Here is a 19,653-nt window from a genome sequence, read left to right as displayed (position 1 = left end):
GGAAGGGAGAGGGAGAGAGAAAGACAGAAACATCAATGATGAGAGAGTCACTGATCGGCTGCAGCCCGCCACCCGGGCATGTGCCCTGACCTGGAATCGAACCCCAATTGCCTGGATCCCAGGTCGATGCTCAACCGCTGAGCCACACCCGGCCGGGCACATCTGACTTCTTTCAAAAGCCAAGTCAGCCCGTATCGTGTGCCTGTCCACTAACTAAAAAGACTGTCACACGAAGACAAAATAATGCCAGGTTTTTATGCGGGAGTGAATTTGTATTATTATTTGATGTATTTCTTGGTGGGGCAGGGACGGGTGGCGAATGCTGATTTGGGCTTTTCAAGTTCAAGGACAGGCACGCTCAGAGAACAGAGACTAGCAAGGGCCTAACCACAAGCCACCGTCCCTGCTACAGAGCCTTACGGAAATGCAGGCTTCATGCCTACCCCAGGCTCACCGAGTCTGAATCTGCAGGTGACAGGATCCCAGCTGACTCAATTTATGTTAAAGCTTAAGAAGTACTGACTGTATTAGTATTTAGAAGGCATTATTTTACATGGAGTAAAAATAAATACAAATCGACTAAGGATTTAAGGGCTTCATTTTCCAATTGGATAAATTTATTAATAGCAGTAAAATATGAGTAGCGAATTGGCTCTCAGGGTATCTCAATCAGAGTTCAAATGAAATGAGTATGTGATTACTTGCTAAAGCAATGAACTTCTTTAAAAAGTTGTAAAGTTTTAAATATCAATGGAGAAAGTTGAGTCTAAAAAGTAATAATAGTCAACTTATAATCAAAAGGCCTTCCGTTTTTTCCCCAGGTTAATGTTTTCCTATGTACTTGATTACATGTGTGAACATTCCTGTTCCATTTTCCTGCTCAAGTTCATCTAACGTTTGTGAGCACTTACTACCTGTAAAGCTTGGGGGTATCACTAGAAGGTTCCAAAAATAACTAATATATAGTCTCTAGCTTCAAGGAGCTTGCATACTAATAGGATAGCATAAAACAGCCAGTTTTGAAAAAGTGGCATAAAATGAGAACTATTAAGATGTATAAACAAAACTCAAAAGCCCAGAGGTGGGGCAACCAAGGGAGGAGAGAGAAGTCTCCCAGAGGCTTTTGCCCCTAGACCTTGAAAGGCGATGGCAAGAAGCCAAGATGGCAGGAGCTGTTGCGGAGGCCGGGTGAGAGCATACCCAGCTTAGGGAGCTTAGAAAAGGCCACAAATACAATCACACATAATCGTTTCTCTCTGCTCAGAGAATTGGCCAAAACTTCGATTTGACTGATATATCCTAATATAATTCTATTAAGGGTTTTTTCCTTATTACTATTTTAATTAGTAGCTGCTTTTCTTATTTAAAAAAAGAAAAAAAGACAACAACCTGATATTTGAGAGAAAATAACCCATAGCTCTTATAAAGCATTATCAGGGGAAAAAAGTACTTCTAAATCATCCATTTTAACCGAAAACAATTAACTTAAAATCAATTCCATTACTACTTATAATGGCACCTTGTTCTTTATCTTGTATAAACTACATATTTAAAAAATACTTTCCTTAAAATAGCGATTTAATGACACTCTGCATATCTCAAAAAAACGCAAACATTTTTTACCCAAATGAGCAGCATATGATTTAATTTGTGCATGTCTTTAGCATGCAATGTTTTGTTTTTTCACAATATAGGGTTAACTGAGAATCAGGTTATTGGAGCCCTTTTATGAACTTCCACATCCTTTGTGGCTTCTGAGAATTTTTGGTGGGGCATGTCAGCAAGAATTCATCTAGTTACAAATAACAGAAAACCCAAGTAAAATTACTTGTACTTTCTCTGTAATTGTCTTTAGCTTCATGATCAAAAGACAGCTGAAGCACCACCAATGGTCAGTTCCTCACAGGGCGATCGATGTCCATGGTCAGGAAAGGGTCAGTCGTTATTTTGTGTTTGTTTTGGAAAGAAAAGAAAATATTACCCTAGACCCTCCAGTAGAGAGACACCCCCTTATGTCTCGTCCAGCGTTTCATCAAATGCCCAAGCCTAAACCACACACTGGCAGGGGTGGAATTAACATGACTGGTTTAAACAATCAAGGTTTATCCCCCGGGACTTTGGAGGAGACCATCAAACATAAAACCCCAGATTAGAGCTGTAGCCAGAGGAGGTGACGGAATAGCTGTCCAGTGAACAGTCAACAATCGGGCTACATGGGAGAATCTGTAACATTTTCACAACAAAGAACTTGGATTTCTGAAAATCTGCAGAACAAGTGAACAAATGGAATTTGTCTGGGCTGCTTTAAATATTACTGATTTTACGGAACACTAGTTTTGTATGCCTGTGCCTCACCACTTTCATGTTTCTTGTTAAAGATGTTTAGTGGACTTAATGAAGTGACTGCATCCAGAAACACAGGGTCCCGAAGACATAAAATAAATCTGAGTGTAAGATCCACCCATCCCCTTGCCAGTCTGGAGTTCCCCTGCGTTCCATCTTAACCTCCCCAAGACTCCATCACGCTTCAATTCTAAAGGGAGAATTCACCCAGGCCAGACACCCCCCTCATCCCCCAGCTTTCCTGGACCTGCACACCACTTTCCATCATGGTTATCACTGTTATAAATTTATTAGTGACAATAACTGATAAAAATCTATCTCCCATTCAAAGGTAAATAGAAGTAAATCCTTGGTTGGGAATGAAGAGAGCTTTTCCAATAGTCTCGCACAGTAGGGAGACCCCCCTGAGTCTTACTGTCAGCGCTCCCTCCCTGTCCCAAATGTAAAGCACCCACCCGCAGGGGAGCTGGAATTTCTGTGACTGGGTGAGTCAGCTGCAGGAGGAGAGCCCGGGGCAGGTGCCTGGCACAGGGGGGCACTCAAAAAACACCTAGCGAAGGAGTAAATGTACCGTTTCCCTCACTTCCTAGCTGTAACTCTCAATTCCATGCTGAAGAGTTCATAGCTTCTCCTTTATATAGCAAACCCCTACCAAAAATAAAATAAAAAGTAAGCGTGGGACTAAAAAAATCCTCTGTCCTTAACTATTTTAGGTGGAGAGGGGCAGGAAGGAGTGGTACTGAAGCTCCCTCATTGGACTGAAAACAGCTTGAAAAAATATCTGCGATCTCAGATGTCACTCGTGCCAGCAATTACTTTGAATCCTTCCTGTCCTAGGACACGATACCATCAGTGTTTAAAAGCTTTGGTCTCCAATTCAGTACATTATCATGAAGAAAAGGGGAATTTATTTTTTAAACTTAACAAATTGACATGTTCTGAATCAATGAAAAGTTTTCTGCGTGATTCAATATTAACAGTTAATAAAAATCTATCAATTGGCTGGGGTATAGGAAAAAACCTCTTCTGAGGTTATAAATCACACAGAGAGCAATTCAAGCAGGGCCTGTCATTAGTGTATTAGGGGGAAAATCCATAGATGATGCATAGTTGTCCACAGAACATCCACAGGTCTTCTGTCCTTAAGCTCGTAACTCAGATTAAGTATCAAATATCATTAAACGTTACCAAATATTGCTCAGCACATAGATTTGCAAAAAAAACCCTAAAAACCAATTCGTGGATGCCTGCTATTTAAGACATCTAGCTCACTAATTGCAAAATCTATAGGAAAGTCTGCACAGCATCAAAGCCTTGGTTGATCCTATGAGCGATTCCAAATGAAAAACTGGCTCCGTTGCGAGTAAATAAAGCACTTAATGCAGTTTCTGGCTCTAATGCCGTTTCTCCTGTGGGTTTTAAAATGACCTTCCTGCAAGCATCAAGGACTGTAACTTTTTAGATGAGGAAACTTGTTCTTGTTTTAAGTCTATGTCAGGTTCATTCCCCTATAAGCCCACAGTTTTCAAAAGCACAGGAAAAAGTAATCCAGAATTTAAAAAAAAAAAAAGTCCTGTTTCCAGGATGAAGTTGCCTGTCAGACTGCCTTGGGCCTTAGGTGGAAAAGCAGAGATTAAAGAGTCAGTATTCTTTTTCATGTTTCATCTGCCAGTTTTGTGAATGTAGAAAGAGAACCAGTGGCTACAGCAAAGCACCCAACTGTGGTATTAAGTAGATAGTGTGATTCTCTCCCCCACACACACGCACACACATGCACACACTCCATGTTAGTGAATTCAAACCTAGTTTCTGAGCTGCTGGCCCGGCCGCTGTCCGCAGCCACTGATGACGGCACGTGGGCGGGGTGGGTGCCGCAGATGCGGCCTCCGGGCGCCGGGCCATAAGGCGGCTCTGTTGGCCCGTGAATGCGGGAAATCTCCGATGACCTCACCACTTCCTATTTATTCTATACTCACCTGAATGCGCCAAGTATCGCAGCCTTTCAATGCATGTGCGAGCCACTAAAATGTCCTTTTGTGAGACACTCTGCTTAAAGGCCTCTTTTGATACGCGTTCTCCATCTCCTCTTCAAGCTGAATTAGATGCTTCCTTCTTTTTAGGACACAAGTGACTCACTATTTAGCGTCCCTGGCTTTGACTTTGCAGGACAGCCCAGCAGGAAGAGGCCGTGTTCTCCTTTATTCTCCATATTTCTGAAGGCAAACTTGGACCGATTTGTTTTGATTTATGAACAGAATTATGTTCCTGACACGGACACAGGCTGCCTTTATGTCCTTTCAGTCACCAGTCTATCTCTGTGGACCAAGTTTTCCCAAAGAAAACTGAACTGCCTCTGTTGGTAACTGTGCAGAGGCCATCGGATCTGGAGGGACGGGAGTTTCTCTCCAGGCAGTGCGCTGCCCCCCCACCAGTAAGCTCAAGCCCACTGACCCAGTGACATTTAAAAAACAGAGTCAGGAATACTGAGCATCCAGTCCTTGGCCGGGAAAAGGGGGGTATGTATTTGACGTAAAAGGTCACGTGTTCAGTCATGTGTTCTATAACGTTGGCTCTGCAATTTTCTTTTTTTTTTTTTTTTTCTTTTTTAAATATATCTTTATTGATTTCAGAGAGAGGAAAGGAGGGGGAGAGAGAGAGAGATAGAAACATCAATGATGAGAGAGTCATTGATCGGCTGTCCAGCCCGCAACCCAGGCACATGCCCTGACCGGGAATCGGACCCTGATCGCCTGGATCCTAGGTCGATGCTCAACCACTGAGCCATGCCGGGCCGGGCTCTTTTTTTTTTTTTTTTAATATATCTTTATTGATTTCAGAGAGAGGAAGGGAGAAGGAGAGAGGGATAGAAACATGGATGAGAGAGCCTCCTGCACACCCTCTGCCAGGGATCAAGCCCACAACCCGGGCATGTGCCCTGGCTGGGAATCGAACCTCTGTCTCCTGGATCTTAGGTCAATGCTCAGCTGCTGAGCCACACCAGCCGGGCTGCAATTTTCTTTAGATTGAACCATATACACCACACCCTTCACAGTTAGGGGTAGCCGGTGTTCTGATGCTAACAGCCAAGACGTGTCAAATGAGCAGGGCTGCAACAGCTCAAGCAGGAGGAGTTAAGGCTCTTTGTCTCCATTGTGTTCTTCTCACAGTGGACTTGCCTCTGGCCTCTGAAGAACACAGTTTGCAACTCAGAGGCATCATCAGCTTGGGAGGTAGGGTGGTACTGATGCCAGGTTCATGGTTTTCCTCAGAGCAACAGCAGCCAAAAGCAGTGGTCACTAGACTGCAGAGTACAAAGGAACAAGTCGTCGCATGGTAGCAGAGGTGTTCACAATTACACCTGGACACTGAGATTGGAAGTGACCCTGGGAAAAAGGTGCTTGTCCTCCCTATGTGTTCATGTTTCCCCCTATAACACCTAAGAAAAGACCACTTAAATGTTTGGGGATCCTTTAATAAAAACTAATGCCTACAGCACAACTTTAAAGACATAATTTTACAAATGTTATGATTTGATTAGTGAACTCAGTGAGGGACACACAGGCTGCACTACCAAAAAGTTTGGAAAGCAAAAAGTAAATTTTGGCATAAATCAAAAAGAAGGTGCTAGGTCAGGTGTCTGACCACATCATGATTTAAGATTAAAAACAGGACCCACACATACATCTCCTCTCTCTAGTTCCTCTCTTTATAGTTTGAGCATGTTGTTATTAAATTACTCCTGGAATCTTTTCAGGGGACATTTAACCATATTTTAAGGACTCTCACAGCAAGTGACTTACATCATGCTTATTTCTGTTTCTCCCCATACACACAAAAAGATTTTATGAAATAGATACAAAGGTCTTCTCATTTCTATCTCAAGCTAAAACTCAAAAATAAAAACAATAGTCACTGGATTAAAAGAATTGAGAAAGTTTTTGTGTTTTTCAAGTTGTCTAATTTATTACAAACTAAAAATCTTTTTCAAACTGGCACCAAGGTGGCTCTTCTTCTTGAGCTGATTAGGACCACATGAGCTCAGGAAAAGCTGTCAGATCCTGCCTCTGGCACAGCTGGAACGATCCAACTGATTTGCCAGTATGATTTTTTTAAACTATAAAAAAAGGAAGAAAGAAGCTTCATCCCAAAGTCATAGATTTATATTCTGGAGCCCCAAGAAAAAGTTTTTCCTTGTTCATTTTATAAGAAGCAAAATTCCATTATGACCTCTTTTATGGGGCATCCTGAAAAACAAAAGCAACTGGGCAATACTCTGATCATGTGATACCACAGTGGGAGCTAACTCACTGCCTTATCTCTAGTTATGTAGATTCCCACCAACACGTGGGTTCTTATTCAGAAAACACTAATCCTCAGGAAATAGTCATGATCTAAGAATTCTGTTTGTCAAGCTGGCCTGGAGCAAATTAATGGATTAGGTCAAACTTTTCTTCAGCCATCCAAGCATGGCTCCCAGATCTGCTTTGTGGTGTTCACCCTGGTAAGTTAAGGCACTCAAGTAGCTCCTGACTCCCCAAGGAACCCCTCCCCTCATCAGTCCTTTCATAGCCACTTCCTCACATCAAAATGTACCTGGCCTGACTCTCTTTCATTAGATCCCCTCCCTTTGCTAGACGGCCCTTGGACTGGGTGATAGAGAACGCTGCATTAATGTATTTATAGGCCCTAATTAATCTGTATTTATCTTCTCAGGAAACACAGATGCACTTAAACAGACCAAGAGCCACACAGCCTTAACTCAAAAAGATGACACCACCAGGGAGGCAGACGTTTTGCTGGCTATGCATTTCAGAATTGAGATTTGGTTTCTTTGACTGTTTTTAAGAGAGAGAGAGTACTAGGAAGAGGGGTGATCTTTATGTTGACTCTGCACATTCTAATTTGACTATAATTCCTTTCTCCCTTTGACTCTTTCTATGCAGTGTATTCTGGGGATATATATGTATTTTAAATTTGCCTTCTTTTGGTCAAAAATCCAGAATCCCCAGCCATCTCAGTGATCTACCATATCAGTGTTTTCTCGTGCTTCAAAAAAGGGGCTTCTTAGCCTCTTTGCCTTTGTCAAATAACTAAAACCATTGGAAATAATTCCTTGTTCCAGATACATGGCTGATAGAATTATACACCAATCCCTGATTGGGGGGGCTATCAGTTTTCTCTGAAAATAGTGAGCAGAATTTCATAACCCCTTGTTCCTCTATTAATAGTTGACCAGGTTGAGAGGATTTGAATAAAGCACCTCTTGTTGCATGCAACGACGGTTTGACAGAAGAGCTGTGTGGCAGAGTTAGTATTTTACTGCTCTTGGCTTCAGCACGCGGTCCTGTAGCCTGGGAAGCCATGCATGCAGAAAGGCAGAACTTACAATCGCCCACAAAAGGCGAGGACAATGCTACCTGTGGAGCCTGGCCACCAGCAGGAGATGACGGTTCCCGGCCTTGAAAACCCCCGAAACTGTTGAATGGTTACGGAATAGGACTTGCCACTGCTTGAAGCACTCATCAAAGCAAGGCTTTTTCAAGCAACTGTTAAGATATATAATTATTCAATTTTACAACCATCCATCTAGTGTATCGTGAGAAAAAAGGGAGGAATGGGAGAAAGGCATTGAAGTTTATATGTTTATGGATATAATAGGTGGAGGTTTGATTTTTGATCACTTTCCGAGCCAGGAAGAGCGGCTCAGACAGGAAGGGAAGGGCTTCAACAGCCTTAAACACAACTCTTTTCCAAAGTGACTTCCCTTTACTCATCCACCTCCTCCCCCCCAAAAAAATCAAAATGTACTTCATGAAACTATTGTATATGAAGCACTTATTAGCCGTAATTAAATGGACAATATGAATTTACTACGTCTTTAGGACTCTGGCTTGTTCTGGTTTAGAGCAAGATGATTAATGCAAATACATATTACTTGAGATAACCATTTAGCAGCTAATTTAGCCAAATTTATTACAGCAGTTAGAGCTTTTTCATTTTAGCAGACGGAGACAAGGACATGCCAAAAGCGGGCGACGTGGACGAGGGCACACTGCCCTCTAGTGGCCAGCCAGCTGGCACGCTTCTGGGGGGTGTGGCGTTGCTGCCATGCGGAGCCAGCAATAGCAGAGGGCTTTGCACGTTTCCGGCATTTCTTTAAACCATTCCCATCCATAGCACTTTATTTCAGGGATGATTTACTGCACTTTCCCCTTTTACTAGCTCCAGAGTACCCAGATACAAGTCAAATCAATTTCAACTTGGCAAGATTTTGGTTAAAGTATCATTTTTAACATCTGCATTTTAAAGCTCTCTTTCAGTGGGTATTTAATGGCACCGTTTCACATTACTGATTGTTTTTACTTGTTCCTTCATTTTGGGCCATATTTCAGAGTCTGTGTGGAGCTGTCATTCTTTTTGGCTCCAGCCAAGTCAATTCCGTGCCTCCCTTAGGCCAGCGTTTCTCTCCGACTTGGTTGGGAAATTTATTTTGTTCCAACATTCCGTAAAGTCTCACCAGAATTTCCCCTGACTGACCAACGTAAATTTAGCTCATACATGGTCTATAAATTCTGTTACACAAGATCAAAAGGAACAGATGCATAAGGGCGCTGGTTGACATTGCTTGCTCGCGCTGAGGTGAATGATCAGAGACCGAGGGATGAAGCATCCTCGGAACCACTGGAATATCCAGAATCTGAGAGAGGTCTGCCTCGAAGCTATGAATAAATCCGTACACTTTTGCCTCTGTCGCCATCCGATGGCAAACCCATTGGCAATATCCACACTGGATCAGGTATTCTGTGAGCCACAAAGATTTGTAGGCCTTTTATTCTTCCTTTCACACCAGGGCTGTCCAGAAGGTAACAGTCTTGCTACAAATGCTAGTATCTCCTCACTGGGGAGATGCTGCTCCACTGAGTTGGGGATTTTATTTGTTCTGCTCATGCCATTCTGCGTTAAGCATACAGGGGCGCCCAGGCTTGATGCGGTCCTCCCCTTTTGAAGCTTGAGGTTTTGCGGACATGGCAACCATCTGGTCCCAGTCTTAATACTCAGGGCCTTCTGTTTTGTTTCCCCCAGTGCTGAACAAGGGCCAGTGTGTGACGAAGTACTACCGTTGGATGCAGAAGAATGGAGGCTATATCTGGATACAGTCTAGCGCCACCATAGCTATTAATGCCAAGAATGCAAATGAGAAGAACATCATCTGGGTGAATTATCTTCTTAGGTATATTTTCTAATTCGTTTTTGCTTCTGTTTTAGTGATAAAATAGGCAGCCCAGTCGTTAGTATCTGACATGTTGTATTATCTTTTGACAGTATCTGGTGTGGAATTATGTGGAAATTCTGCTTTTCTTTCCACAAGATTCAAAGGAATAAGAAAAGAGCAAAGCTATGTTGGAAGGATCTTCCAGGGCAGATTCACAACATTTTCAGTAATTCTTGGTCTGTCAACATTTGGGCAGTTCTGCAGAAGTTGCTTTGGTTTCCCTACAAATGCTCAGGCCATAAAAAGAATACAAACTTTTGCCTACAGCTGAAGCCTTCAAAGGCACCTCCTCCTCTCCACCACACATACACCCATTCATACACTCCAGTCCTTGTGAAAATTGAGCCAAAGGGGATGAAAAAGGAGTCGCAGGGTACATTATAGTTCTCCTGTATTCCACCCCGTCAAAGCCCTCGGCATATTACACAAGGTTTGATTCCTTAGGGGTTGAAGTTTTGATAAGCAAAGTGACTTGTTTTGCTAGAATCAAGATAATATCAGTATAAAAATGAAGGCAACCTTCTTTTGCCTGCTCTGTGATCTCGGGCAAGTTTTAATGTGTCCTCAAACTTACATTCATGAATGTGGCCAAGCTCAACAGCTTCCTAAATTCTAACACGCAATGCCATTTTTCAGTCCTTCCTCCTTTCTGCCTTTGGGTTCAAACTAGCAAAAAATTAACCAAGACCAAAGCCTGGGTGGTATGTGTTTGGGGACAAGCTTCATGGGAGGTTCTCCACCAATCCTGTCATGGAGCTATGGGAATGTTCAGCTGGCTCCCTCCCACCACTGTCATTCCACTCTCTGGCTTCTCTTGGCCTGCAGCCACTAAGCAGGGCCCACACATGGTCTGAGTAGGAAAATTTCCAATAGGTCTTATGAATGGAAGTTGTTGCCCTTTGGCTGATAATCTAGACAGGGAGTAGTTGAATCCCATTTTTCTTTGAGACAGCGGAACGGAGCTGAGATGCTGACAACCATGGCTCATCAGCACACCGACCCTTCAGAGTGTGTTCATGCACGTTGGTGATGACCTGAAGGCATGAATGTGCTTGCTACCAATAGCATATCAATCAGACGCTAATGATTATTGCTCTAGCGAGGGCTTTAATGTGCACCACTTAAAAGAGTCTTCATTTATCTACTTTCTTTTTCCTTTTTTGACCTCTTGACTACTCTACACCAATTCTCTCGAAAGGTATGTGTATTTAACATGGATTTCTCCAAGGCCTGATTTCCATGCAATCATGGGTTTGTGACATCAAGAAATCCCTTTACATAGAGGTTATGGAACAGTGGCAATATGTCATACAGAAGGTTATAAAAACTTACATGCCAAAGAAGAAATAGAATAAGGTACTATGGCATTGGGAATCTTTTGTTAGGCAAAAATGGGGTTGGGCCAAGGAGACCCATTATGATTAAGAATTAGACATTGGTAACAGGGACACCACAGATGAGAAGATGTCTGTCTCCCATGCTGATGTACTAAAACAAACTGTATGGTTGTTACTCCCATTCAGGGAGATTTCTTCCTATTTGGATCTTTGTTACTATACCATCAGCCTCATGACTTCCTACTCTGCTTCCAAATGGAGGACAAGGGAAGGGTTAAGGAGAGGTCAGCCCATGCAGCTTTGGATTAACGCTGTTGGTGTAACCTAGGACCACCTGGTACAAGCTCATGAGTGTTTGGTGATTCTAGTCCATCTAATTGTATATGGAGAGGAAGGAATCAGTTTGGGTACCAAAGACAACTCCTCAGGCTCAAGAGCCTCAATCTCAGACATGCTCGGCCTGTTTCAGCTAACCTAAAGACTCACTTTGAGTTCCCTAATAAAAGACGGTAAGTTGGATGACAAGTGACTTGTGAACCTCCATGCCGTCTGGACCAAAGGAGACTAGTATAGACGGGCTTTAGCAGAAGAAACTCCACCAAGTGGTAACTCATTGGTATCACTTCTATAGGTTAGAGACCGAGTAAGAAAGGGACCTGGCCTTGTTAAACAGCAACTATTGCAGTTTGTTTTTCTTTCCCACATCCTTGCCCTTTGTTCTTCCCTGAGCAATATTATCATGCTCCCTCTTCCTGCTCAGAATCCCTCACCTCTGGGCCCCATCCAGGCTTGTCCTTCTCTGTTCTGAAATTATGACTCCCCAGTCTTCCTCCCACTCCTTCACAATGCTTGGTAGCATTTCAGACTCAGAGTATTCAAACTGCATTGGTGCTAAGGCTACCTTCCCACCATTAGTTCCATCTGATTATCTAGAGAAAGCTCTGCTGCTGAAGCTAATTCACACTAAGGAGTAAATGCCTGATAATCCATCTTAGTGAATTAACCCTCCCAGGGACATGTGCAGTTTTAGTTACTGAAACAGTTCCTATATTCTTTAATATAGGAATTTCACTATAAATTAGCAAATGACTCAGTATTCATCTATTGTAAGTCTCTGGTTGGCTAACCATTATGGAAAGATAGAAAAGGCATCTCCCATTTTGAGGCAAGAGACTTTCCTTGTGGCTTCAAATTATAGTAGCCTGTACTGCTCATACGTTAGGCCCGCCTTGGGGCGGCATTTCTAGAAGACAGCTAACTCAAACTGACCGAATACTCTTCTCTATTCCAGAAGAGGCTTGTTTCTGAATTAAAAATAGAACAAAAATTAAACACATTTGTGCAAGTGGGGTTAGATCCATTCCATTAGGGCCTCTTTCACACTGGGAGTCTCCCCACTGCAATCAGATTTCCAGCTAACAAGCTACAGGTGTGCACCACATGAGCAGATGAAAATGTGATTGTAATGGGTGTGTTGACAGTTCAGTAGCCATAATCCATGCATCCCAAGGTGCACCTGTGCATCTGTCAGCTCTTAGGCGCTGAGGGCTCCATCCCCACCCCCCCACAGCTTTGGAGCCATCTGAACGACAGAGAAGCTCCATCAAGGAGCCGAGACAAGGGTCCTGAGGCAGTGGACTCATCAGGAGCCAAGAGAAGACAGGGCACATCAGGAGGTACGGGAGTGAGCTGTCGAGAGTACTTCTCCTCCTCCCTTCCCCCCAGGGGTTCTACTGGGAGGAATGTCAAGCAGCACAGTTCCCTGGCCCCCAGTGGTATCTGACTATTTAAAAGCTTTTTAGTTGCTTTCATGCAGCAGTTGGGTATTCAATCATTGTGGCAGGGTGCACCTGTGCCCCAGCACATGCGCCCAAGCTTCCGTAAAGTCCCGTGATGAGCTGAGAAATGATTTCATGTTTAGTCTTTTAAACTCTAAACTCCAAAACTTTGGGGCAAGGAAGTGGGAAGAAGATGGTCGAAAGCAAATCATACAGAACGGGCGTGCGCTCCTGATGAATGCCTCCCTTCCCGCAGCAATCCTGAGTACAAGGACACTCCCATGGACATCGCACAGCTGCCCCATCTGCCGGAGAAAACTTCGGAATCCTCGGAGACATCTGACTCTGAGTCAGACTCCAAAGACACCTCAGGTATTACAGGTATTACTACTTCTCCATGTTCTGCAGCTATGACCTGCCTTTCCACTCATGAGGGCTGGGCCACAGCCAAAGGGCCACGTCAAAGCACAGCAACTGGTCAGATTTTCTATAGAGACTTATGTCACATGGATTATTACTAAATCTCTCTCTACACACATATGTATACATGCACTGTACTGACACCACCACTGCATATGTACACACACACGTGTGTGTGTGTGTGTATATATATATATACACACGTACAATACTTACATATATATGTGGTAGTATATAGATATATACATACACTTATGTGTATAAGTATATACATATATGTATGTTGTGGTATATATTTATATACATATAGGCATAGGTATGTTGCAGTGTATAAATATATGTACAGATATACTTCATGTCAGCCTTCCACTGACCATACAGAAGGGGCCCTGCCCTAACCCCATAGCTAGCGCTGGCCTCTTTACCAGAAGCAGACAGCAGGGCTGTCTCTGATGCTCTAAGGCAGACTCAGACTTCACACCCCAAATAGTCGCATCCTCACCAAGCTGCAAAAAACCCTGAGCCTCTTCTAACCCAACCTCGTCCGCCACGGAAAGGAAGGCCAGAGTAGGTACATGATTTGTCCAAGGATCTAGTCCAGGCTGCCATCCAGAAGCACCACAGCAGAGCCATAAAACCAGCATCATCCCTAAACCTTCCGAGGTTGTATTACTGGGAAAATCCACTCTCCCTAAGATGTGTTGGATGGCTAGGGTTCCAGGGCCACTCCCCATCCTTAGGGTACTTGCTCTCCAGGTTTGTAAACACATATCCCTCCACTCCAGGCACAGCCTCAGGGAAGCGAGGGAGGTGAGGAGCACTTGCTGGCAGCAGAGGATCTGATTGTTTTCCTGTCTCCTAAACTGCATTCATTTGAAAGTTCTGTACTGGGGCGGAAGTTCTAGAACAGACAGCCTCTGCTCCTCGTTTACACAGGGGACCAAAAATTCCCTGCCCCATGGAGTCTATATTGTAGTTGGAAGACATAGAATTTAATAAAAATAAATAAAACATAGTGAATCAGATGGTGGTGAGTGCTACAGAGTAAAATAACTAGGAACACTGTGGGTTTCCATGAATAAGTGTCACCAGTGGAAGGTGCAAGCCCTCTTTAGGACATCTCCTGGCTCACCACCATTTCCCCGTGTCCCTCGCCCCTTGCTCCAGGCTATTGCTCTGACTCCCGGGGTAGTTCTGCAGGCCCTCCCAAAGGTTTATGTGCCATGAATCACTGGGGATCTTACTCAAATACAAAATCTGGTTCAGTAGGCCCGGGGGGAGGCCTGGGATTCCGCATTTGTAACCACCATCCAGTCAGGCCAGGACTGCTGGTCCTTGGCCCCCACTTTGAGTCCAGATCAGCCAATCTAGGCCCTCAGAAGAGAAAGTCAGGCCTCCCGGTGACCAAGCTGGTGGAGAAGCTCAGGACAGGCGAGACATCTCCCCCCAGCCCCCCGCAGGCGAGGGGCGGGTTTGCCCTTCTAACGTGGTTTGTCTCCTCTGTCTCTCCGGGTCCCCACCACCCCCGCCCCGGCCGGCCCCACACAGAGGACAACGAGAACTCCAAGTCCGACGAGAAGGGGAACCAGTCTGAGAACAGCGAAGACCCGGAGCCCGACCGGAAAAAGTCGGGCAGCGCCTGCGACCAGGACATGAACTGCAACGACCAGGGCCACAGCTCCAGCAACCCCGACAGCCGCGACAGCGACGACAGCTTCGAGCACTCGGACTTCGAGAACCCCAAGGCGGGCGAGGAGGGCTTCGGGGCGCTGGGCCCCATGCAGATCAAGGTGGAGCGCTACGTGGAGAGCGAGGCGGACCCGCGGCTGCAGAGCTGCGAGTCGCTGACGTCGGACAGCGCCAAGGACTCGGACAGCGCGGGCGAGGCGGGCGCGCGGGGCCCCGGCCGGCACCAGAAGCGCAAGAAGCGGCGGAAACGGCAGAAGGGCGGCCTGGCGAGCCGCCGGCGCCTGTCCAGCGCGTCGAGCCCCGGCGGCCTGGACGCGGGCCTGGTGGAGCCCCCGCGGCTGCTGGCCTCCCCGCACAGCGCCTCGGTGCTCAAGATCAAGACGGAGATCGCGGAACCCATCAACTTCGACAACGACAGCAGCATCTGGAACTACCCGCCCAACCGCGAGATCTCCAGGAACGAGTCCCCCTACAGCATGACCAAGCCGCCCAGCTCCGAGCACTTCCCGTCCCCGCAGGGCGGCGCGGGCGCGGGGGCCCTGCACGTGGCCATCCCGGACTCGGTGCTCACGCCGCCCGGCGCCGACGGCGCCGCCACCCGCAAGACTCAGTTCAGCGCCGCCGCGGCCGCCGCGGCCCTGGCCCCGGTCGCCTCCGACCCGCTGTCGCCCCCGCTCTCGGCGTCCCCGCGGGACAAGCACCCGGCGGGCGGCGGCGGCGGGGGCGGCGGCGGCGGCGGGGGCGGCCCCGGCGCGGCCAACTCCTTGCTGTACACTGGGGACCTGGAGGCGCTGCAGAGGTTGCAGGCGGGCAACGTGGTGCTCCCGCTGGTGCACAGGGTGACGGGGACCCTGGCGGCCACCAGCACGGCCGCGCAGAGGGTCTACACCACGGGCACCATCCGCTACGCGCCCGCCGAGGTGACCCTGGCCATGCAGGGCAACCTGCTGCCCAACGCGCACGCTGTTAACTTCGTGGACGTTAACAGCCCCGGCTTCGGCCTCGACCCCAAGACGCCCATGGAGATGCTCTACCACCACGTGCACCGGCTCAACATGTCGGGACCGTTCGGCGGCGCCGTGAGCGCGGCCAGCCTGACGCAGATGCCCGCGGGCAACGTGTTCACCACGGCCGAGGGACTCTTCTCCACGCTGCCCTTCCCCGTCTACAGCAACGGCATCCACGCGGCGCAGACTCTGGAGCGCAAGGACGACTGAGCGCCCGCGCCCGGGCCTCGAACCGCAGCACTTTGCACCGAGCCGGTCCGCGCCCCACGACGCCGCCCCGCCCGCCCCCTTTCTTTAACCCGCCGGGTTCCTCCCGTAAAGATATGTTTATTTTTGGCCTTCAAAGGGTCAGATGACCAGTCGCCTGCCTGCCATTGTGTCTCCTCCTACGGTGTGTGTTGGGTTGCTCCGCTTTTCCGTTGCATCTTTATTAAGATGTCTTTACTGCGTCTATGCCTCTGCCGTAGAATACTCAGCCCTGGGGTCAGGGGATGGCTCAGGCGACAGCCACTGGGTTTTCCCTGCGTAAAGGTCTTGATGTGATCAAGATTGACAGAGACAAGCGTCAGCAAGGTGCCCTGTTTGACCAAGTCAAAGGAGAGGGGGTGGTTTTGGTTCTTGTTCCTAATTCCTTTAAAAATAGGGGGATAGTATTTTAGAATTTTATGCAGAATTTAATTCTCTTTTTATGGTTAAGATGTTGAGATTTTTCTTACTTGCACATAAAAATAATTTGGGTTCTTAAACTTAATTTCTGGCCTGTGACTAGAATGTTAAAAAAAAAAAAAAACCCACAAAAAAAAAACACACAACAGTTGGACTAAATGTTAATTACTGAAACATTAACTTAATTTCTAAAACCATGGTGCTATCATTTATTAATCTGTAACGTCTTCATACAAAATGCAGCTCCTGGGCTGAGTTTTGGGGGGGAAAAAAACAATGTGTTCTGTCCTGGTCTGGAGTCCGTTGCTGCAGTCTCCTTGGTTAGTTAAGACAGAGCCCTCATTAACGTTTGCTGCAGGACTTAAAATTTTTTACCTCCCAGCTAACACACATAGCCTCACATTAAATTTAATGGGTCTGTAAAGCCCTTTTTAAAGGGGGTTTTGGAAAACTCAATCAAACTGATTGGAGGAGCGGTTTGGGTACATGCTGCCTTTGTTGAGCTTTTTTTTTTTTCTCTCAGTCTGACTGAGGCTAATTTTGCAACATCAGTAACACTTCAGAGTAAAAGAGGAAAAATATTTAACATGTTTTAATTTTTTTCATTTCTTGCTCAAAAAAAAAAAAAAGGAAGTTTGTATTGGGGGGGGACTGATTTGATTTGACAGAATTTTTTTCCCCTTTGGTTCTCTTATTTCTAGGTTGGAACCTACAGTTTAAAACTAAAGAATGGGTTAATAAGCTTCAAACAGATAACTGCAACTGAAACCTGCACATTAAGTACAAAAAAAAACAAAAAAAAAGAAAAAGAAAAAGAAAAAAATATCCTATTTTGTCTTTGTTGCCAGAAATCCGTGTAGTGTCAGACACTCCGAATGACTGTCAAGTATAAATTCTTCTTCCACTCCATTTTTGGCAGCTGTTTGTTAAGGCATCTAATAACAGATGTGAGACCTGTAACCTGTGCCGTGTGTACGTGTCCCTGGCTGTCGTCCATTGCGGTTTCCATGTGTGTTTCTATATGCAGTATATACTAAGCTAATGTAGTTGTTCTGTCCTTTGTCTTCTCTGTGCTCTATCTCTAGTCCGCAGTGGCCCAGTCCCATCCCCGCCGTCCTAGTGAATCAGTGGTCCTTGGGGTTAGTGGTGTCGTGTGGTGGCCTTCCTCTGTGACGTCACCCCTCTGCTGCTTCTGCTGTCTGTGAACCTTCCGTTTCACCTTTTAAAATTCCTGCTGTTGCTTTGCTGGTGTATATTGTCCCCACCTCTCCTCGCTTTCCCTTCCCCTCTCCTGTCCCCTTTCCCTTCCTTGTCTTTCCCTCCCCCCTTCTCCAAAATCTTTTTCATTCTCAGAGATAAAAAAAAAAAAAAGACTCTTAACTAGCTCAAGGTTAATGGAGCCATTTTTCCCACGTGGAATTCTGGGCATGACTCTTTCCTCTGGAGCGCAACTCAGAGCACTGAAGAGTAATGCTCAGGCGTAGGAAATAAATTGATGCCGTGTAGCCTCCGTTGTTAACATCCCCAGAGTCCCTTGTGCTCTGCCTGTAAGCAGTGGGTGCTTTTCTTTGGTTTCCCTCCAGGTTGGCCAATGGAGCAATATATAAAGCAATTACCAGTGAGACAGAAAATTATTTCAGAGGTCAACCAACACTTTTTAAACACAGAAGGGGAAGGTATAATGGAATCTAGAAGTGTCATATGTATTTGTTTATGCGTGCAATGCTACTAGAGTAACTCGGCTGTCTTTTGAATGTCACCGTGTTGAGTGGGTTCCTCTAGGACCTTTTATTCCATGAGTTGGGCCCAAACCACTGTGGAATAATGGCAATATAAAGTCAGCTGCCACAGACTGTAATAGTGAGCTTGGGCGAGGGATTTAATAGGTTTAGAAGGTGAAGGCTAACCGCAAAATTTAAAGACTAATTTTGGAAGCTCTATTCTAGCTATCGAACAATCAGAGGAACGCACCTATCCGCTACAGAGAACAGCTAGACAGCTGTTGTTGTTTTTTTCTTTTATAAATGTTTCTGTGTTGTGTCAAAATGATTTCTGGTGATTTAAACTAACAGATAATCACAGCTGCTGTCTAAATCCATAGTGTTAAAATTACAAAATGGAAAAAAAAAAAACAAAAAAAACAAAAAAAAACTTCATTACCTGTGAAGACTGTGTCTGTGTTTTTAACTATTTCTTGTACAAATATATGAAAACTTTTATGAGGAGACTGGTGCCAAGTAGCTGAATAATGGGGAAAGGGATGTTCTGTTCATAAAAACCTTAGCAGTGTTACCAACTCTACCGCATACATATATATAAATTAAAACGTTACAAAGCGACAGCCATGGTACCTTTGTTTTGTGTGAAGCTAACCAGACCTAACTTCCTGAGTGCCTGGCTTATTTTGAAACATTTTTTTTTTCATTGACCATTGATAATGCTGCAAATCAGAAATGTACATACTTCATTTACAACAGGGTTCTTTTTATACTTTTGTAGATTCTCATACATGTCACATACATGGTTGTCTTTATGTAACTTAATTTTTTCATCCGCAGGTGCCATTTTCATAATAAACTTCTCTTGGATTTGTTACTATCTGGCATCATTTCTTTTACATGTAACCATCCTAACTAATGACTGCTGGTAGTATTTGTTTAAGCAGGTACCTTGGTCATTACTCTCGATTAAAATCAAAAAAGTAAAAAAGTTAAAAAGATGCATCCATATTTTTGCTAGTTTTTGAAAAAAAAAAATAACATAGCTTGTGTACTGATGAGGCTGACAAGGCACAGATTAAGATGCTAATCCAAATACTACACCAAACTTGCAACCATCCTAAATTTTCAGCTACCCCAACTCATTGTCATCCTGAGCATTACTATGCACATTATCAGAGCTGAACGAAGGGCCTGCAACATTAACCACTATGGGAAGTGTGCATTTTTTTTATTAATGCACAGTAAGTGATGACAGTTTTCATACATTAATCATTTAAAATGCGCTCGATATTTTCATCTCTTACAAGCTATAATGTTTAACCAACTATTCCATTGCTTATATCTTCTCTTTATACTAAATATGTATTGTCATTCTCCGGACAAGCAGAGTAAGTCATGGCTGTGCTGTGTGATTGGTGG

General features: G+C 45.0%; 1 protein-coding gene across 4 annotated transcripts in view; it reads left to right on the top strand.

The window, feature by feature from the left end:
- NPAS3 (neuronal PAS domain protein 3) overlaps nucleotides 1-19,109 on the top strand; it is an 819,123-nt gene extending 800,014 nt beyond the window's left edge. For 2 of the 4 annotated variants that reach the window (XM_081157901.1, XM_081157900.1), the window contains exons 9-11: nucleotides 9,427-9,574; nucleotides 12,988-13,103; nucleotides 14,700-19,109. In XM_081157901.1, the coding sequence (XP_081014027.1) occupies nucleotides 9,427-9,574; nucleotides 12,988-13,103; nucleotides 14,700-16,057 (1,622 nt within the window). In that variant the 3' untranslated portion in view covers nucleotides 16,058-19,109. Of the gene's footprint in view, nucleotides 1-9,426; nucleotides 9,575-12,987; nucleotides 13,113-14,699 lie in introns of all 4 variants that reach the window. The other 2 variants (XM_081157899.1, XM_081157898.1) reach the window with 1 other exon arrangement.
- The last annotated feature ends 544 nt before the right edge of the window (nucleotides 19,110-19,653 follow it).

This window comes from Miniopterus schreibersii (genome assembly GCF_964146895.1).
Source record: "Miniopterus schreibersii genome assembly, chromosome: 1".
Lineage (NCBI taxonomy): Eukaryota > Metazoa > Chordata > Mammalia > Chiroptera > Miniopteridae > Miniopterus > Miniopterus schreibersii.
This window is presented reverse-complemented; position numbering and strand designations above follow the sequence as displayed.